This window comes from Hydra vulgaris, chromosome 07 (assembly GCF_038396675.1).
Source record: "Hydra vulgaris chromosome 07, alternate assembly HydraT2T_AEP".
Classification (NCBI taxonomy): domain Eukaryota; kingdom Metazoa; phylum Cnidaria; class Hydrozoa; order Anthoathecata; family Hydridae; genus Hydra; species Hydra vulgaris.
This window is the reverse complement of record NC_088926.1, coordinates 13282062-13304899: the sequence shown is the minus strand read 5'-3', so window position 1 is coordinate 13304899 and position 22838 is coordinate 13282062. Positions and strand designations below refer to the sequence as shown.

General features: G+C 30.9%; 1 protein-coding gene across 2 annotated transcripts in view; it reads left to right on the top strand.

The window, feature by feature from the left end:
- Window positions 1–15629, top strand: part of LOC100204167 (uncharacterized) — a 41273-nt gene extending 25644 nt beyond the window's left edge. For both annotated transcript variants that reach the window (XM_065801110.1, XM_065801109.1), the window contains exons 6-11: window positions 599–815; window positions 7947–8152; window positions 8311–8367; window positions 14343–14574; window positions 14659–14924; window positions 15410–15629. In XM_065801110.1, coding sequence (XP_065657182.1) covers window positions 599–815; window positions 7947–8152; window positions 8311–8367; window positions 14343–14574; window positions 14659–14924; window positions 15410–15504 — 1073 coding nt within the window. In that variant the 3' untranslated portion in view covers window positions 15505–15629. The remainder of the gene's footprint in view (window positions 1–598; window positions 816–7946; window positions 8153–8310; window positions 8368–14342; window positions 14575–14658; window positions 14925–15409) is intronic.
- Window positions 15630–22838: the final 7209 nt, after the last annotated feature.

Below are 22838 nucleotides of genomic sequence, written 5' to 3'. Positions count from 1 at the left end.
ATTTGTGATGCTCTTTGTAACATTTTAATGAAAACTGACTTCAATTAACCATACAATTAGTTATAAATGTATAATAATAATAAAGTTAAAACATACACAAGTAATATATTACAATAATATTTCATAGAAATATAATATTAAAATATTACAATAATAAAAATGCAATAAAAAAAAAAAAAAGTTGGCAGCCAGATTATATTCCAAAATAGTAACAAAAAACAATTTTTTTAAAGCTTTATCTTCCTTGACTAGCTTTAATCAACTTGATATTTCTATTCCAATATTATAAAGTTTATTTTGTCTGCAATATAGTCATCTAAGTTTGATGTAAACCTTGAATATTGGAAAAAGATATTATTTACTGGAGACCAAGTTTGACCTAACTGTGTTTGGTTAAGCAATTTGTACTTTAATTCATTATTTTAAGCCATTGTTACATTATGAACAGATGTGTTGTCTCCATGAAAAGTTTTCACTCCTAACCCTGATTTAAAATTTTTTTTTTTAAATAATTTATCCAAAAGACTTCTATGATATTTAGAATTGATTGTTTTTTGAAGATTTTTTCTTGAGATTTCCTAAATATATCTTTTTGTAGCAATTTTGGAAGAACATAATAACTACAGAAAAAATCATTTTGTGGCAGATTTGAAATGGAATGAAAATCTTGCTGCTAATGCTGAGGATTGGGCTTATTATATAGCTAATCAAAACAAACTCCAGTTTTCACCAGAATCTAGTTTTTACAGTGAAAATATATATAGATATGCCTCATCCGCTGATAAGTATGAACCTATCAAAGCTGTTGAGTTTTGGTAATTTTTTGTTTTGTGTATTTATTTACTTATTTATATTTATATTTATTTTCTACTTTTTTTAAATTGATTAATTTAAAGTTATTTGGAATAAAAAAATATTTGACAAGCTTTAGTCTTTCTTTTTTTGTGGGCAAGTTTTGCACAGTTTTTTGGCTGTTTTTCTGATATATATAATCTTGAGCATGTTCTTTCCTTTTTTTAGCTTTTTTATAACATTTGATGTTGAAGCTTTTTTATATCATTTGTAATGCACTCTTTTTTTCTACTTTTGAATCTTTTTCTTGAAACTGCTACCTTTCATGTCCAATCCTCTCATGCTGTACCCAATATTCTGCATCTTTACACTCTACATGCCAAAATATTCCCCAAAGCACCCTGACAGTTACACTCACTATTCTCAATCTGTTTTTAAAATTGTTGCTTCTTTTCTTTCTGTTGGAGTCACATTGCACCGTTAACTGATCATTTTATTTTTCTGATTTTTCAATATACTGGACATTATCAACCTTCATTGCTCATATTTCACCGCCATACATTATAATATTCTGGACACGTTGGTCTATAACTTTCCTTTAACCCTTTAATGATATACCTCTTGCTGTTAGGAAAAAAGGTTTCTAAACTTGTGTCTTACTCTTACCCTTAATGTTTTTTCTTTTCTTAATTCTGTTCTTTAAGATTTAACATTTTAAGATTTTAACATTCCAAGATTTTAACATTCCAAGACTATTGTCTGAGACTATTGTCAAGATTACCAACAAACTATTGTTCCACCACTGTTTATACTAATCTCTTTTTTGACTTATTCAATAAAATTACATTTTTACACTTGAAACCAACGATATTATGAGCCCTTTACATACCACTATATCTCTTGTGAACTGATTGCTTACAAACTGTAGAAGCAATAAAGTTTGTTCAATAGGGTGACAATTTTTTTGCAAAACCCATCATAGTCAAGATATGCCAAGAAACAGAGAGAGTAAAAAGGAAGATTTAGCATTTATGGAAGATCAGAAAAATGCTAAAAAACAGTTTATAAGTGAGCATATAGATAAAGAACTTAAAGCAAAGATTGAATGTAGACAAGAGATATACCGTAGGTATACAAATTATAAGAAAAAAATGTCAATAGAGGCCAATGAAGAATAAATGAATGAATATCATAATGACGAGAACTATGATTACTTAGATTTAGAAGATTTAGAAACCTCAATTAAAAATACTGAAAAAAATTCAAATGAAATTAAATTGATATCTGAATCAGGTAATTTTTATTATGAAAAATCTAAATTGCATATTTTACATGCATATTGTATATTACTTTATAGAATAAACTGTAAATGTACTTTTTCATTTTAATTCTTTCTGATGAGGATGAGTATCAACATAAAACATCAAACAACGTTAAAAAAAAAGAAAATTAACAATGCTTGTCCAGCTCAATTCTTTTCAATAAAGAAGTTACTCAAGATAGCCTAGTTGCAGCTACAACTTCTCTCAGTGTAAGGACCTGTTTAAGCCTCCAAGATCAAACAATGTTTATAGCCAATATCATGAACTACCTAGGAGTAAATGTGAAAAAAAATAAATACATTCAGATTGAAGCGTTATGAGATTATTCAAAATCGCAGAAATAAAATTAGACAGAATTATATCAAGGAAATGAGGGAAAATTTTTTTGTCTTTCTCTTTGAAGGCAAACTAATTACACATTTGTATAAGGAAATCCAACTAACAGTTACAAGAGATAGAGTTGTTGTGTCTATTACTAGTCCTGAACTTCAACACAAAGACTGAGGAATTCTCTGAGGAATTGTTCCAAGTGACACAGGTAAAGCATCTGATCAGGTTTTAATTCAAAATTTATCAGAATTGTAATTCAAAGTTTATCAGAATATTTTGAAGTTTCGTACCAAGTTAGCCATTCCAGACAATTTTTTTTTGTCAATCTATTTATATATGATTAACATAGTTGTATAGAGCTTAAAAAAACTTTAAAAATGAGGGGTCTTTCAACTTTAGAAGGCAATTGGATCCAAAGTTATTGCATTTTTTATGTTGGAAAAACTGATATTTTTGACACATCACCTTGTCCTTAAGTATGGAAAATTTGGCGTGAAATGGTACCAAATAAAATAAAAAAACATTAAAAATCAAGCGCAAAAATCAAAACAAACGATATGCAAAGGAATAAAAACATTATATACATAATTTCTAAGCAAAATTCCTAAGTATTATTTTTTTAAGAAAACATAAATAAATACTTGTTTTAAATTGAGGAAAGGCTGAAATTCCCATTTCCACATGGACTCTTTCAAAAAGCGCTGTTTTTTCTATATATTTAACCTTAAAGTTTTTAAATGCTGAGAACTAAAGAATTATGTATGAATGCTAAAAAGAGTCCATATTCCATTCCTTATTATATTCCTTTAGATTCCTCGTCCCTTTTTTAATATATATGGAAAGTTTCATACAAATCAGATGTGTTTTGGTGCTTAGGAAATCTTACCTTCAAAAACTACTTTTGAAAAAATGTGTCCCACGGCAAGTTTTTTTTATCAAAAAAAACTTGCCATTGGTCTCAGGATATTGATAATATTTAAGTGAAGCCATATTAAGTATAGCACTTTTATATGTGGCTGGAAAGAGGTTGAGTAACGCTAATTGAATTAAAAAACCTCAAGGTGATTGCTTTACCACATAAAAAGATACAAGAGAGTAAAGTTTATGAAAATTTGGTGTTTTTGGTCAAACATCAAATGTTTTTTGTAGTGCCGTGGAATCACTAACCAAGTGTTTGCTGTTGGAAATTACTCCAACTTTAAGAAGTAATGAGAAAATTTTGTTCGATTTTTATTTACTTGTGGTGCCTCTTCTAGTTTTAAAAAGTTTGATAAGAATACTCTCATAATTGGTTCTGGAATTCATCAGATGTACTTGGAGACAAAGGCATATGGAAGGCATCAGATGTACTTGGAGACAAAAGAGACAAATTTGTTCTTGAAATTGAGATTTTTCTCCGAGATGATTACAAGCATTTTGAGGAATACTTAGCTTTCTATCTTAATCTAAAAAACTTTAAGGTTTATCAACCAAGTGTCTAACATGAAGCTAAATTCATGGCAGATGCATTATATCACATGGCTTTGGGATTGACATCGCCAGTTATAAACTGCTTAAATCAAGACCAGCTGATACTAGTCTCTAAAGTTTGTCTAATGATTGTTATATTTTATGCTCCAGAGTTTTTTAAAATCCAGTCTTGCTGAACATTCGGTATTGAATGACTTCAATTCATTCAAAGTAGCAAAAATTATAAGGGAGAAATGGGATATTGATGTAGGAACTTCACTTTTAAATAGTTTAAAATCTCATTATAGGTATCTTTAGCCTAAAGAAGTAGTCATGACTCTTGCTGATTCTGAACTTGATATTCAAATAAAGTCTGACATTTTGAAGGCCTTGTTTGTGAACTTGTTGCTTGTGAAAGCTGGTTTCTTTTTGTTGTTTTGGACTGAGAAAGTTGGACTTAAAGTAAAAAATGATTTGGTTGGAAGCATGCCAGAATTACCCTTGTTTAAGAAATTTATCCTTTTTAACTAAACACCTCAGTGTCACAAATGATTGTTCTGAAAGAAACATTGGAGTTATACAAAAGTTTGTGAGTTTATCACACTCTGAGGATCAGATACAAAAGGTTTTGCTAGTTGTTCGAGAAAATCCAAAACAGATTACAAAGAATGTTTATCCGAAAGATTTTGTTAATTTGAAATAGATATTGTTATTTGTTATATTATTATAAATGCAAACATGCATTTTTTGTTAAATTTTTTTGTTAATTATCTCAGATCGAAGTTAATAATACTAATAATATAAAACAGTAATTATACAAACTAAAATATGCTTTTTTACATACATTTGTTAGTATATGTTTGGCAAAAAACAATGAATATTCAAGTTTTTGAAAAACTACATCTAACTGTTCCAATGATCCTAGTAAGCTAAAATTTTCAATATAAGCTAGTAAATAGATGGAGAACAGATATTTACACAGTGTATTTGCATTAGAAAAAAGTTAAAAAAGTGCAAAAAAAATTGTCACCCTATTGTTCAACTCATACACATTGTTCAACTCATACACATTGTTCAACTCATACACATTGTTCAACTCATACACATTGTTCAACTTATACACATTGTTCAACTCATACACATTGTTCAACTCATACACATTGTTCAACTCATACACATGGCCACAGTATTTTTATACTTCAGCTTTTTCATGACTTATAACTTATGTCTTATTTGTATTTACCCTAAGCACTTTTGTCTTGTATTAATTCTATGCAATTATCTGTGTTATTTATTATATGTATTAACATTGAAATCTTTTTTAAATAAATACATTTGGAATTTTGCTTCATGTACTATTGTATAGTAAAAATCTGAGCACTCGCATCCCTTAAAGGCTTAAACATTTCACACAACTAAGTCCTGAGTAGCTGATTTTCCTTTTAGTTGCTTTACCACTGGTTATCAGTTCTGCTTCAGTCCATTAATCTTATTCACTGCAGATTTTCTGTATTATTATTATACTATTGTTCACTGCAGACCTTCTATTATTCTATTATTATATTCTAATTAAACTCTTTAGTTTACAATTTTTCCAAATGCAAAATTTTTCTAATTCTCAAAATGGTTATATACTTCATCATCTTTTTTATGTTGTGGATATTTAGGTACTCCCAGAAGTCCTTATTGTCTTATAACAGAGCACAGCACAGAACAGAGCTGGTTCTCAACCTTGGAGTCGGTAAAACATAGTTGATGCTGTTTGGTGAAGGAAAGTTGCTCTCAAGACTACCAAACGCTATAAATGTTTCCAACAACTTTAACTGAATTTGTTTCACCTTGAGCTTTAAATACTTTGGTATCAACCTAAACCCTACACTACAGACAGGAAGTTATTTTAACAATGCTTAAAAAAAAGCTTGCAGCATATTAACATTACTAAAGAAAATTCAATATTTGTTACAGCTCTTGCAGGGGAACACATGTGCCACGGCTGCAAGAGTGGTTAGAGTTCTCTTTCAATTTCTAAGTTTTGCATTTACTCACAAAAACCTCTTTTCAGATTTTCCACCAATTTTCATAATTTGTGCTGTGTAATATCTTTACCTTCAATCTTGTACTACTCCTATGTTACTAACCCATTTTTTATGCTTTCTGATTAAGATTTAGTCCACTTGTGTTTTAAAACCAGAGTTGTTAACAAGGCCAAAAGTAGCTAAGCCAAGGCCAAGACCAAGGCCACATGTTACAAGGCCAAGACCAAGGCCACATGTTACAAGGCCAAGACCAAAGTCAAAAGTTACAAGGTCAAGGCCAAGAATAAGTTTCAAGGCTAAGGCCTATGCAAACATTTTTAATATTTAAGACTTAAATTTAGGCCTTACATTAGGGCCAATTATTAAGAAAACTGTAGGTAGCAAGTGCTGTGACAATAAAACCACATGTTGTAAAAATAGACCAAAGTTATGTGCAGAATTCAACGAAGTCAATAAGAATGATCTATTTATTAAAAAAAAAATTTAATTACATAATTCAATGTTGTTTTAAAAAAATGTTTTTATTTTCAGATAAATAATATTATTAGCTATATTCAGTAAAAATTTCAAGAATATTAAATGTGCTCTTTTAAAATTTATAGCAAAATTATAGAATGTCTTTAAACTTTAGGACGCTACTGTATGATATAAACCCATTTTCTATCTTGCTTACTGATTAATATTTAGTGTTTTAAAGCCACCTAAATTACTTTCTGATCTTGTTTTTTAAGACATATATTGTAGATTGTCAATCTTTTGGCGTCTAAAATTACTAACAACATTTCTTTTATAATATTCCTTAGACCAAATCTCTTTACACCATGTACTCCCTCAAAACCATCTGTGACTGCATCAACAGTTTGTTCACATTTCTACATACAATAAACCACTTTAATATTTCTCAATACATTATCAAGAACAATGTTAAATCCTTTTTTTCTCTTATCTTTTTTTCTTTTATCCTGCATATATATACTAAAACTATATTCTAATTTCATATTTTAACACTATATTAGACACTGACTTCCTATATCTAGTCATTCACTTGTCTTGTCTCATTTATTTATATATTATGCTTTTAAAATACCAACAGCTGACATTCCATTCATCCAACTTAAAGCTAATTTGTAATAGCAATCATCATATCCGATAAAAAAAATCACATTGACCAATCCAACCTTTAATTTCTCACAACTTTTGTTACACCGACAATCACTAGCTACCATACAAAGTAGTTGACTGGTGTTAGGTGCAACCTCAGTTGCTGTAGCAAACTTGCCACTATACAATGATCTAATCTGACCAATGACTTACCTAAAACCAACAAGGTACTTGTTCAAATGACTTATACAAATGTATCTGTATAAATAGCTTATACAAATTACAATTAATAAACAATTAGTACAAATGACTTTCCTAAGACCAACAATATGTGTTTGTTAATGAGTGTGGCATGTAATGCTGCATCATGTTTTTTGAAACTTGACATTATGTTCTTTTAGAACAGTTTTCTATAAATGAGTGCCCTTCCAATTATAAACCCGTTTAATGCAGTTTAAGAAACAAATTTTTTTGTGACAGTCACCATTTAAAATTAATAAACTTTTTCTACCTGTACCATGCTTATGGGTACAAGTAGAAGGAGTTCATTAATTATAAATCTTTAAACAGGTATTATTTTAGAGTTTTCCATCTCTTAGGTGAGTTGGCCTTAACCATGATTAAAGACCTTATCTGCTTAGAAACTGATATAATAGGATCAGTTTAATGTCATAAACAGGATGATTATATGACATATGAAATTAAACTAATTCTATAACGTTATGTATCTTAGGTATTGTATCTCTCTCTCTCTCTCTCTCTCTCTCTCTCTCTCTCTCTCTCTCTCTCTCTCTCTCTCTCTCTCTCTCTCTCTACATATATATATATATATATATTTATTTATATATATATATATATATATATATATATATATATATATATATATATATATATATACACACACACATATAAATAGGTACAAATTTGGCAAGTACTACCGGTATTCAGCGCAAGTAGATGCCTATGCTGGTGCATTCACTCAAATTGTTTGGGATGATGTCAAATTCCTAGGTTGTGGTAGTTGTAGTAACTATTTTACAAGCTTTACTTATGTAGTATGTAGATACAACCCACGTGCAAACCTTGGGGATTATTCTAAACATGTTAAGCCCCCTAAAGAAGGTATACAAAATTATTAGATTATGTGTTTTTAAATTTAGATTTTAAATTAATAATATAGAGCTTTAAATTTCACAGGAATAATACTAAAAACTTTATAGAATTAATACTAAATTTAAAAGCTTTTGTAGAATCAATACTAAAAACTTTATTATTAATAGAATCGAAAAAAAAAATATTTTTGGACGTTGATGTGGCAGATGAGATAGACGTAATGAGTAAGTAGTTTTCTTAATTTTAGTAAACCAGTCAGTAAATTAATAAACCAGTCAGTAAATTAATAAACCAGTCAGTAAATTAATAAACTAGTCATCAAACTAAATTAAAAACTATCACAATTTTATAAACTAATTTGCAGCTGCGTTGCAGTCGTTAGAGTGTTAGATTTCAGATCAAAATTATAAAATAATTTGCAGCTGTGTTGCGGTCCTTAGAGTGTTAGATTTCAATTTGCAGCTGTGTTGCGGTTACAAATAATAATTTATTAACTTTTAATTACCTGAATTTAACAGAGAAATTTAAAGCCTTACAAATCTTTAATTTTTTATCTAAAAATTTCAATAATGTTATAACAAAAACTTGGACAAAACAAGTGCAACTCGACAAAATGTTGACCAAGCTGTATTTCGCTATCAATATTTCGTGGCGAATCCTTTGTTGTCGATCACAGCCTTGCATCTTCGAGGCATAGATTCGATCAGGTGATCAATGAAACTTTGTGGAATCGCTGCCCAGGCCTTTTGGATTTGTTCAAACAGTTGATCCTTATTACGAACACGTTCACGATTAATTCTGCGGTTGATGATCTCCCACAGGTTATCGATAGGGTTGAGATCCGGAGATTGAGGCGACCAATCCATCACCGATAGGTGGTTGTCTTGAAACCACTGCTTGACTACTTTTGCAGTGTGTTTCGGATCGTTGTCTTGCTGAAAAACTCATTTTATTGGCATATTCCATTCAGCATGAGGTAGCATAACATCTTTCAGGATATTTTTATACATGAAACGGTCCATTATTCCATTGTTTCGATGTATTGGACCTAGACCGTTAGCAGAAAAACACCCCCAGACCATTACATTGCCTCCACCGTGCTTCACGGTCTTATGGCAGTAACGTAAATCGAGGCGTTTTACCGGCCGGTCGACGTACACGGCAAATGCCATCGCTCCCAATGATGTTGAACTTCGATTCATCACTGAACAGGACAGTTCGCCATTTCTGCACATTCCAGTCAATATGAGATGTAGCAAACAGGAGTCTTTTCTTCCGGTTTTTTAGTGAAATCAGCGTTTTCTTTGCAGGGCGTCGAGAAAACAATCCGGCTTCAACAGCACGTCGTCTGATTGTTCGGTCCGATACAGGCAGCTCTAATTGCTTTTGTATCTCGACTGATGATATCCAGAGATCCTTCTTGACGGATCTGACGTTCATAGAATCCTCTCTAGAAATGGTGGAACGCGGTCTTCCACCTTTGTGATCTGCTGCCAACTTCCCCGTAGAACGATATTTGGAACATAGTCTTGATACGGTCCATTTTTTCACGCGATATTTATCACAAATACTTTTTTGTGACATTCCACTTACGTAATCGCCAATAATTTTTTTTCTTAGTTCCAATCCAAGACTGTCGGGAGCCACTTTAGCACATGAAGTCATAAAAATAATAAAAATAAGTAATCACGCTTCTCAAGGCCTACCGTGTTACATTTACCTTGTGATGATACAATAATGCTGTGGAACACAACGTCTTGGTTGGATGTGGACTGTATTGATGTAATGAAACACTTGTTGTATTTCACTTCTTGTATTGATGTTCTTCGATAAAACACTTTGATAAAACTCACTTCGATAAACTGTCTTGATAATGCTGACTGATTGACTTCCATATATTGACTGAATTACATGCCGATTTACATGTCTCTTATATAGTAAAATGAACCTGTGTGAACCTGTTCTGGAAGATTCTAGATGCTTCTTTTCGATGCTTCTGGATGCTTCTGAATGTTTCTGGATGCTTCCAGATGCTTCTTTTGGAAACTTCTGGAAGCTTCTGCATGCTTCTGGAATCTTCTCGAAACTTCTGGATACTTCCTTTAATTATTAAAAAACTTCCGTGACGTTGACACGGACCAGACTTAAGAAAATGAAACAAATTAAAAAAGTTGCACTTGTTTTGTCCGCTGCAAAATGGCACTTGTCAACGAAATTCTGCCTGTGTGCTGTCACTTGTCAGCTGATTGCTCATGTCATGGCATGCTATGACTCCAGACTCCTGAACTGTTTGCTGTGGTAGTATAGTTCGTTTCGTTTTTAAGACATGTAAAATTAGGAACACTTTTTAGCATTGTTCGATGTTGGTTGCAAGTGTTTTGTCCAATACTTTATGTCCGCTTTCTCTATTCTATCTTCTAGCTCGACTTCTTCTGACTTTCACTCTAATTCCTTCGTTCTTCTTAAAATCGCTTACTCGTGGTCTGCGAAGCGGGTTATGGTGCTCTCTAATGAGCTGAACTCGTCTTTGCGGGCCTTGGTAATGCGGCCTCTGTATGGCAATTAGCCGAAGGAGGATAAACCACAATACCTACTCGGTGTAGTTTAGGCAATTTTAAAATATTATAACGTTTGTATGATATTTTGTTGACTACAAAATATTTCCGTTAAATGATCAGGTCTGTGAGTTATGAAAAAAATTAGAAAGATAAATTTTGTGGTATCATAAAATATAAAAGTTTGTAGCGAAGAAATCCAGACCAAAGATTTTTTTTTTTTTAAATCTTCTTAAAATTACGATCGTTTGTCCAAAATTGAATAAGATTTTAAATAAATACGCTTTTTAGGTGAAATGAACATCATAGTTTAATAATACGATCTGTTCTGATCGTTTATTGGCAGTTTTTCTCATGTATCGCTCTTAGTCGGAATTCTAGTATTTTTTTTGTGAAAATTGATAGAAATATTGTATTTTAACAACTATATATAGTAAATATACGTCAGAACCGGGTTTTGAAAGTTATATATAAAAAAGAAAAGTTTCTTTAAAAAATAAAAAAACCTTACGCAAAAAAAAATTATAACATCTAAAGCTCTTGTTTGGACATTATACGCTGATAAAATCATGCTAATTTCAAATAAAAGAATTCAAATAATTTGTAAATCGCCTTAACTACACCGAGTAATCTTTATTTTTCAATCACAATTTGCAACAGGTTTTTTACATGCAAAACGATCAAGTTTTAGAATGCTTTGTATTCTGCATTTTATGCCGAGCCTTTATATTAAAATTTTTTGTTTTGGTAGTTTTACTTAAATACAGAGAATAAGAATTATTTATAGGGTTTGGGAAAACCCGGTATTTTTAGACTCGACGAGTCCGAGTCGAGTCTAAGAATATTTATCGATTTCGGTTCCGGTTTTAAAACTTCTTTTTAACTTGCGATTCTAACAATAGCATAAAAGGATTTTTTGTTCTAACGCCGATTTTTAAAAATGGATTTAGTATACGTTAAGGTAAATAAAACATCTTTTAGCCAGTTCAACGTCTAACATAAATATATTATTCTAAACTTATTATAATCTTACCAATAACTACCAAATAAACTTGACTTTTTTAAAAATATTTTATAAAATGCATGTAAATATAATAGCAAAAATAAACTCAACTCAATTAAAATAGTTGCAAGTGTTTAATACAAAACAGAGCCATTATTTTTACTTAAAAAATAAAACTTTAAAAAAACTAATGCACTTAATGAATTGTCCGATAATCTAGAACGAATTCTTGAACAGAAGTTGGATGCTACAGAAAATGTTCGTTCGGAATTTGTTGATGTTGGTTTTATCGTCATTAACGCTTGATACAATTTTTCTAAATATACAGATCTTTTTTTAGTTTTTGAAAGTAATAAAAATTCTTTTTTAATATCAGCTAATTTATCTCCGCAACTTGGCAAAATTGGACATTTCGCACTTTCTAATATTTTATGTAGTTCTTCCTCCAGTGTTAATGACAGTGTGTTTCCTGTAGTATTTTCATTATTTTCAACTGAATGCCCCTGTTCATGTGTGTTTTGCTGTTCTTCATCCTCACCAAATAATCTCTTCAGTAAATCTGTTGTACATAACTGTATTTTCTTTGAAAGCATAGTACCATTTACAAGAGAATCAAATAGCTCCTCTATTTCTTGATTTTAACGGCTATTTGTTCGAGTTTTCATCGTCATTAGTAGCTCTCAACTTAAATTACCATTGGTTTCTTTTAATATTCTTAACATAAAATCAATTGCTAATCGGGCTGTTGCAAGATTAACATCGTCTCTGCTAAGAGCCTCAACAGTTAATTTAATAGGCTTTAGAGTATTTTCCAATTCATTTAATAATTCTATATTAATATTTTCTATTAAATGTATACTTCTAATATCTTGCAGAGCTTCTTTAATGATATAAAATAATATTAAAAATCTAGATATCATTTCGATCATTGAGTTTCAACGAGTTCTTACGTTTAGCACTACCTGAAGTTCATTTCCTAAAACTATTTTGATCTTTTCTTGCAAAATATTATTTCTCACAGAAGAGCTTTTAAAAAATTTAACAATTATACGAACACTTTTTATATTTTCTTCTACATTGCCTAAATTTGTTAATTCAACTTGTCCGTACTCTTCGACGTCACCGTCGCTCTCGTCAGAATAATAATTTTCATTTTGATCATCATTATTATCATCTTGACCATGTTCATTTCTATCTCCATTAACGTCATCTTCATTTTGCAGGACGGTAATACTTTTCTTTTTATATAGTACATCACAAACAGCTAAGTGTATAGTGTGATTGAAACACAAATTATAGAGACCAGGAGATTCTCGTCCGAATTCATTACACTTGCACCGTCGCCGGTTAAGCCAGCTATATATTTTTTTAAGTTAATATTATGTGTTTAAATGTTATTCTACTTTTTCAACTAACTGTGCAGCTGTACATAAGTTAAAAATCTCACTAAACCCAGATTATAAACTTCAGAGTCAATTCCATGCAAATTGATATTGAGATATTTCCGAATTTTCATACTCGTCCATTCATCTAGTGTAATGCTAAATTGTCGGCCTTCTTTATTTTTTTCTTGTAACAATTCTAATATTTCCAACTTCTTTTTTTCATAAAACTAATGAATTAAATTCATAACATCTCTTTCGGCTTTAGGAAGATTATAACTTGATTTTACTAAACTTTCACGAATAAAACTAGACTTTGTAATCGCCCTAACTGATATACCATCAAGAGCGGCCATTTTAAAGAAAATTTCTTCTAAAGGCTTTCTTGCGACGGAAACGAAAGTGTCGATAGTTTTAAATTGTTTGATGCCAGAATTTTCTCCTATTTCTTCCCGTGTTAGTAAAGAAATTCCATGTTTAACTTTTAAATGTTTAATCATTGATGAAGTATTTCCATCTTTGTTTGATATTATCGTTGAACGCTTATTGCATTTTCTACTTTTCAAATCGGTACATTGAGTGAAATACTCCTACATTTTGGAGTGCTTAATGGGGCTGTAAAAAAATGTTCTAGTAAATTTATGATATTTAACTTTTTTCCTAAAATAGAGAAGTATTTAATAAATGAAAAGTGTTTTTTTTTTAGTTTTTTAAATACGCGCTAAAAGAATTAACTTAAATTCAATCTTTCTAATCAAAAGTTTTTATATTAGCAAATGCTTTTAAAACATTTGCTAATATAGAAACATATTATATTAGCAAATCCTTTGGAGCATTCGCTTATATATAAAAACATTCGATTAGAAAAAATTTGAGTTATGAAGTTGATTCTTTTGGTGTGTATTTGGATATTCATGGAAACATACATAAACTTGAATGTTCTCAAAACATCTAAAAAGCCGTGGCCAAGTTTAACTTTAAGTTAAATTCACAAACCCTACTACTATATTTTTTTAGAAAGGTAGGGATCCAGCTCGACGACGAACCGCTGTCTACGAAACAAGGCAAAACATTCAAACAATGAGACTTGCCGAGCCTTAAACCGGGTATCGAATCCTGGTATTTACCCACAGACTCGCCGAGTCCGAGTCCGGGTACCCGGAACCAAAAAACCCTATTCATTTATTTTATGTTTATTAAATGTTTGTACATTTTTTTTCTACTAGTAACTAATACCTTTCTGATTTTTAACTTTTAAGAAGAAGCTCCATTCGCTCATAATCAATTGCGATGTCTTTATCATAATGTTACCATGTTGAAATGGGATAGTGATCTGGCAGAATCAGCTGAGTATTGGTCAAAAGTACTTGCTGAAAATGGTGAAACTAAACCATCACCAGATTCTTTTTCAGATAAGTATGGTGAAAATATATATGTGTGTCATGGCTACTGCAATGTAACAGTCGCTTTGCACGAAGCAATTCACTATTGGTATGCGGTATTATGCAGTATTGAATTGTTTTATATTGAAGCACGTTTTTACAATTAAATGTTTTGTTTACGCATTCACTTTAGGTACGAAAAAATTAAAGATTACTCGTTTGACACACATTTTGTTGATAAGATTAACTATCATGCTTATTCTTTTACTCAAATTGTTTGGACTGAAACTAAATATTTGGGTTGTGGAGTTTCTCTAAATAAGAAGAAAGAAATAACAATTGTAGTTTGTAGATATAAACCACGTGGAAATATTGGATCAATAGATGAATTTAAAAAAAATGTGAAAGCACCCATAGCTCTCATAAAAGAAATGGCTAGCACTGGTGTGCTTGGCAAAGGTATTTTAAAAATCTGTTTAAATAAAATAAATTTTTTTTTTTTTTTTCGATTTTTGAAAAAAACTTCTTTTTTTTTTATGGTGTTCTTTGATTCCAGAACTGATGAAATAAAATGAGTTTGTACTTAGGATGCAGGACATGTCTCTGCAATACTTTACACACTTTTTAAAAACCAAATTTATACTCTACCGAAATAATACTTACGAACAAAGAGTTAAATGACTAAATAATAAATCTTAAAAATTAATCTTTTTATCTCGTTCTTTTAAAAAAACAAAAAAAACATCGAAAATAAAGTCAGATGTCCGCTAAATTTCTGCGCTAACGTCAGGGAATACATTTTAAGTTTTATTTAATTTTCGTCACTTCTCGCTCTATTATCAAATATCTAAGCATTTTGTACTCAGGACTCCCTGTTCGTACTATATTCTTTTATCTATATCTTTCTTCAAGTCTATAAAACAATTTTTTCGTTTTATATTTAGGTCGTGAAAAAGATATACCTTTGCTTAAAGATTTAATGTCGAATTCCGGAAATGTCGCAAGACTAGATAACACTGTGTGTAAATCGAAACCCTAACACTTACAACTTTTAGTTGACAATTTTGGTCGCCGAATTTTTCAATTTTAATTGCGTTGATAAATTTTATGCTTACGTCGCTTTTTGCTCTACATACTTAAATAAAATATAGTTTTGAGCGAAAAGAATGTGTCATTTGTATTAGTTGTAATGAAATATTTCAAGCTTTTAAAGCTTTTAAATTGGGGAGATAAAGACAGGTGAGCGAAACTCCAAAAAAAAGCAAAGCTGATACAAAACACGCTAAACTAGGATCGTGTGTTTTCTTATATGATAACTATGATCATGTGTTGACTTCATCAGGCAGCTTGAACAAATATTTTTAGTATACAAAATAACATTTGTAAGATTGAACCCCCTTCAGGTAACTATATTGATAAAAATAAAGAAAAACCAAATAAGTTAGTAATTAATGTCAAAATAAGTGACTGTAATACAAAAAAAAAGCAAGTATGTACAAGTCACAATTACACCAAGAAGTTTTGGAAAATGCATATCACAAGATCAAGAAATTTTTGAAAATGCCGATTACACATGATCAAGGATTTTTTGAAAATGCCTACATTAGAAAAATGTTACTTCAGCCTAAAATAATTTGATGATACAACTAATAAAGTTTATGTAAGAATTCAAACATCAAAAAGAAATATAAGAAATATTGTTGCAGATCTATGGATGTATTAAAAACGAATGTAACAAATTTAGTCGAATTATTTTGTCAATAATATTTTACATTGTTTTACACATGAAAGTATATAATATAAAAATAAAAAAAGAGTAAAAAAGTCTTCAAACTCTTTTGGTGCTTTACTAAAAGATGTTATGTAAAACAAAATGAATTAATTATAAGTAGGGCTACCATATGAAATTTTGGAAAAATCAGGACATCATGTCTTTTCTAACCTGTCAAATCAGGACAAATATAAATAAGCAGAAAGTCTAAATCAGGACAAAAATACAACATTAAAAACCAGCTTTATTTTACATTTTTGTAATGACTACAAGAATTATTTCTTTTCTTTGCTTTTAAACCAGTCATATTTTTCACTAGAGTGTACTTTTTTCAGGAACAACTGGTCATTTTTTATCTTTTCATAGAACTGTGAGCAATTGAGATCAATATTTAACTTACAAAAAAGCAAACTTTTCACAGTAGAAACTAGCAAAGAACCTCTTTCAGGAGACCAAATATTGTTCATCATTGAAAACACCCTTTCCACAGCAGCTAAAGTTCCAGGAAGACTGAAAATATATTCCAACACCAGTGAAAAATTTGCTACTGAAATGCCCTTTTCTCCAAAATGTTTCATCATCAGGACCCATTTTTCTTCACAACTCATATCATCAGATTTCCAAGTTTCAGAATTAGTTGACAAGTATGCCTTGACCAAAACAACTTCATCAAATAGTTCATCAGTATTTATTGCTGTACGTCCAATTTTTCGGTTAATTCTTTCTGCAGCTTCTTCCAACTCTGTAAATGTTATTGCACTGTTTTGAATCCACATGAACTTTTCAGCATCAGCAAAGCTATCTTTCCAAAGGTCAATATAAGAAAAACATCTCTCGTAAAAACCAATAAATTCTTTTTTGACAGCAATTTCGTCAATAATTCCGTCTTCAAATAGTTTTGCAAGTATCTTTTTAGCTTCCAGTGGAATAAACTTATTCTCAAATATCTCCTTCAGATTATTCTGCAATACTTTTATCTCATTAACAATATCACATGCACTTGCTCTTGTTTTTTCAATTCTCAGAATTGTTTTGTTGAATGTCTGAAGCTGACCATGAACAAACCAAAGATATATTTCACCACGTTCATTGCTCTTGAGAACAGAAGAAAGATTTTAGTCCCGCAAAGATTTCCAAAATTCTCTGAATTGCGGGTAGTAAAGAAAGGAATCTAGTGCTTCCATGCTGCAAAACTCTCTTGTAGTGAACATCAGCAAACTCGCAGAATTCTTGCAGTTGAGTAACTCTGACAGTGTAGATGTGAAAATATTTGTAAATTTTCACCACAAGAGCTTCAACATCAATTGGTAAAACATCGACAGCTGTTTGAATGCAGTTGTGAACTATGTGAGCTCCACAGCCAATCCCAACAATCTCTCGACCAAGAAACTTTTTCGACCGACTGTAAACATTGTTTTGTCCTCGTCTTTTCACTCCACCAAAGTTTGTGTTGCAGTTGTCACCATAGAATCCAATCACTTTCCTTGATAAATCATGGCTATTGATGGAAGATGCAGAGCATTGCACAAAATTTTTGATGTTTCACCAGGTACATTTTGAAATTTCAGTAATTAAACTTTTACTCCTTGATCAGGCACAAAATATCTAACAAGGACAGGAAAAAGTTTCAGTTCATTTCGGTTAGGTGTATCAGTTGCAATGGTGATGAAAGTAGCTTTCTTCAACTCCTCCTTAATTTCTTCAGAAATCATTGGTAGAATAACATTGAGAATAATAGCCTCACATTTTGTTCTTGCAAGTCCAAACTTTGGTTCAAAAAGTTTTGAAATTAATTTGGTAGAGCAATCAGCAGTTTTGAAGCTCAAATCATGAATTGCAGTGTGAAAAGCAAAAGTAGCTTCCTTTGCTGCCAGAACTAGATCTTTATCACTTAAACTATCAGTCTTGAAGAACGATGTTATTGATGCAGAACTTGCTGATGCTTTCAAAGCATTTTTGTGTCTCTCCGTTGTTAAATGCTTGGTGATGTCTGTCCTTCCGCCATTTCCAACAGAAAATTTAGTCAAACAATCTCCGCATCTAACTTTTTCACCACTTTCATAAACTTTCTTCAGAAAAGGAAATTCATTCTTCAGAGTTTCATTAAAATGGCACTTTCTTTTTGACATTTTGACTTTAATAAAGGATTTTTTTTTACTTTAAGTTAAAGTAAAAGTTTAACACTAAAAAACCCTCTGTCACGAAGTAGAAACTTCGTAAAAGTGAAAAGTACCAAACCAGCAAAAACAAAAGTAAAGTACTGCCTTATCATGTCTGCTACCACTGCCATTTCTACCAGCACTGCCTAAAATTGCAAGAAAATAGTAAAAATTGAATGGAGAAGTTGGAGTTGCCAAGTCAACATTTTTCTCTTTGCTTTATTTTTTAGTTTTTATCAAAATGATATTTTTTTTCTTTTTTGTTATGGTTTTTTATAATCAGGACATTTTAGCACCTGATCAGGACAGTCTGGACAGACCCTTCAAATCAGGACAGTCCTGATGAAAATCAGGACTATGGTATGGTAACTATGGTAACTATGGTAGCCCTAATTATAAGTAACTAGCGCTTTTTTTCTTTTGAAAAAATTAAAAAATTATTTATACATTTACGGAAAATTTATTATTATATATTTTCCAAAAAATAATAAAATGAAATAAAGTATTCAAAAAAAAAGTTAATTTATAATAAAACTTCACGGATATAAAACTATTTTCAAAAAGTATTTATCGAGTTAAAAGCAATTCATATATATAAACCTTAAAATCGCTTCCGCTGATAGTTCGTCTGCCAAAAACCAAGCGGCTGTATGTCCTACAGATATAAATATAGTCTCAAGAATGATACAACTTTTTAAAATACTTGAAAAATTTGTCAGAAATTCTGGCAGAAAACCTTTACAAATTAAACATTAAAACTTGATTTTTTCGGAAACCCAAAAAAATGGATAAATGGCCTTTTGGTTCTCGGCTGACGAGCTATAAATGGTAACACAAAAACAGCTTAAAGACGTTCTGGAAAACGCTAATAAATTTGTCAAAGAAGAACTGAAGCAAACTCTTTATGTGATTATAACACTTACTGCCAGAATTGACAAATTTTTTAACTTTTTAAAATTTTTGCAACTTTGTTAAACTTTTGTAATAACAGTGAAGCACAGTTACCATCACCTGTGGTTACCACAGTTACCACACCTACCATCACAGTGAAGCACAGTTACCATCACAGTTACCATCACAGTTACCATCACCAGTTACCTCACAGTTACCACAAATTATTGCAGACACCCTTGCAAACGTTTTTTAAACACAAAGTGTTTATCGATTTAAGGATGACGTTTTATTTGTTTAGTAATAAACATATTAGCTTTTTTTGGTAAACATATTAGCTTTTTTTTGGGAGGAGGGCGGAATCCGTCTGAGGATGTTATAAGCAGCGGTGAGAGTGTTTTAAAAAAAAAGAAGGAATAGGATAATTTTCTCGGCATTCATACAGGATTTTCTAGAAGAAAATGAACTAATTTATTCAAAACAACTTTTATTATTAACGTTAAAGTTATGAGAAATATTTGCGTTTTTTATACAGCTCGCATACATTCAATATGCGAGCTTTAAACTATGATGAAGAATATAATTCTTCATCATAGTATAAAGTTTTTTAGCTTCGAGCTTTTTTTTGTTGATAAGAACTATAGAATAAAGTTGACTGCTTTTTTGGCGACCACAAAGCCTCTGTTTAGGATTTCTACCTGATCTTTTTTTTTCTTTTATAACAAAGAATTAGTTTTTAAAGTATTTTAAGATTTATTCGAAAATGCTTTTACTACAACCAAGCCTTCTAGCTGAATGACACGCCTCTTCAATGGTTAAACATTTTTCTTAATTTGATGCGGTTGTTTTGTGTATTAAATAGAAATGTCACGAATATTCGGCCAAATATTCGACAACAGTTATTTTGAGGGTTCCGACCTCATTCGTTGTTGTGCATAAGTCAACTACACTGTGGGCATTTATGAATTGGTCGTTTCACAGCACGCATTATTTGTTGACTGTTTTACTAAATATTTTTGACTAAATATTTTAACTATAGTTATGCATAAAAGTTTTCTTTATTTTCATTTTAGAAAAATTCAAAAATAAGCAGTTCAGGTTTCTTCTGAGGTAATTTCAGAAAATGTTATACATTGATTTAGCACAAAGAACTCTAAACTTATTTAAAATGATATTTTCTTGACAACCTGAACTTAAAGCATGGTTTAACTTTAATGGGCAAGACGGTTTTAAACGGTTGCCTTTTTTACTAAGTCACCCAATACTTGTGACATCTCTAGAATTAAAACTAGGTCTTCTTCCACTTTCAGGTTTCCAACTGTATGGTCAATTTTGATTGTAACCGCTTCTATAACTATAAATTGTAACTTTAGAGTAGCCTTCCATCTTGAAACGACATGCTTTCCGTCTTCATGCTTTTTTTGATAAAAAACGTACATACCACTTTTTAGGGTTTTCTAATTTAGCATTTGAAATTGTTATTTAAACAAAAAATAATCAGATAATACATATACTACTTGATAAAGGAAAGATAGAGCTTTAATTTGATACCATATGCTAATATTTTATGAAACTTACTAATTAATTATTGCTAATTAAAGCTAGTCTCAAATTTTTTGGTACAGGTATTAGTTGCAAATGATGTTATCTCTGTGCACAGTGTTTTCCTCTGTATACCAGAATGATCTAAATCATGAAAAATATAGTCATCAATATGGTTACGCAAAAATGGAAAGTTTTGAGGATCCAGACAAGAAATATCCCTTAAGATACCAACATTATTTTCTTTGACACGGTCTTTGATTGCTGATGTGGCAGTACTCACAGTAAATTGAATACCCTTAAACCACCTTACTGGTTCCTGAAATTTTTACCTGCTTTCATCACTTGTATTTTGACTAGGCATCTACTTTCTTTGTCGAGCTATTTTTAATGGGAGCTCAATTTTCAAAATTTCTTCAATATTTTTGTTAACTTCAGATATAGCTAATATATATTATTAGCTAACCTTGCAAATAGTTCAGCTTTCTTGAGGAAATCAGGGAATTTTTCAGGGACTGCAATTAGGTGGTTTGAAGTGGTTTCTACCATCTTAATAACAACTAGAAAATTCAATCCATTCGTTTGTAAATATTTTGAAACAGATGTGCATATATTGAAAATCTGCAGTAACTAAAAGACTCAGATGTAACTTTGGTCTCAAACTCAAAGCATGAATATGTTGAGGCTAGTTGCTTCCACATATTCATTCTTTTACTTGAATGTTAAAAGCAGTTTTTGCTTCCAGTAACCCAAAGATGTTCTTAACTGAATTGTACAACTTGTTGAATCCGTCATCAGTAGTTTGAACCTGTATGCATAACAGTGTACAAATAGAGACAAAGGAGCAACTTTTTTAAATAATGTCTGGACTCCTTTATACCGCCCTGCCATAATTGCAGCACTATGATTGACCGAGAATATCTTTCAACACCAAACAGAGTGCAACAAGTTCAGAAGATATTTTACTATGTAGATTTTCACCAGTGAATGAAGTGGAATCAACCATGCCTACTAATCTCTCCGTTGCAACTTTTTTTTTTACATAGTAAAGTGATATTGTTAGCTGATCAACAGTTTAGAATTCAAGTTGACTTGAGTCAACTTGAATTCTAGTTTTCTTTTAAACTGGTGATCAGTTCCTTTCTTATTCTTAGCTGCAAAAAAACCATTGATGGCTACAAAATGAGATTTAGAATTTTTATGCTTTTGAAGTCTATCTAACAGGTGACAATTGTTACATTTAAACCCAGTAATAAAAGGTCCGTTTTGGTCTTGTAAGAATCCCCCATACATGCACTGCAGAAAATTTTTCTCAATGAAGTGGAATAAGATATGCCAATTTCGTTGGACGTTCATCGTAAGGCATATCTCTGTTATATACACGTTTTTCATTGAAGTTCCGCTGTAATGGATGCAATTTTATGAAAAGAAGTTTTTTACTCAGGGATGAAGTCTTTGAAGTTGATTAACTGAAGTGATTAGTCTGCACCAAAGGTGGATCGATAGGAGGGGTGGTGGTGGCAATTGTCCCCTTTAGACATTTTGAAAAGAAACATTTTTATAAATTTGTATATTTAACTGAGCAATTATTTAAAAGCTAAAGAAAATTAGGGAGGCTATTTAAATGTGCTAAAAGATTTTAATAAGTTTGTGTGGTGCAAAAAATGAATCGGATATTGATATATAACTGATTAGATATTGATATATAACTTAATTTCATAGTAACTTAGATTAAGACAGTGAAAGACTAATATTCTAATAAAATTAACTAAAAAACCTGGTAATCTTCTAATTGGTCTGGATGCAGCGAATCTTAAAAACTTAAAAATTCCCCCACTCCTTTATTAGATAGTCATACTACCATCTAATAAAGGGGGGGGGGGGGGAGCAATTTGTGGTTCTTAATAAGCTGCAGATGGTCTGGAAAAAAGTTTAACAAAAACTTAATAGAAACTTAATAAAGAAAAAAATTTATAAGTCTGTACCCTTTATTTTTTTATAGAAGCTTAC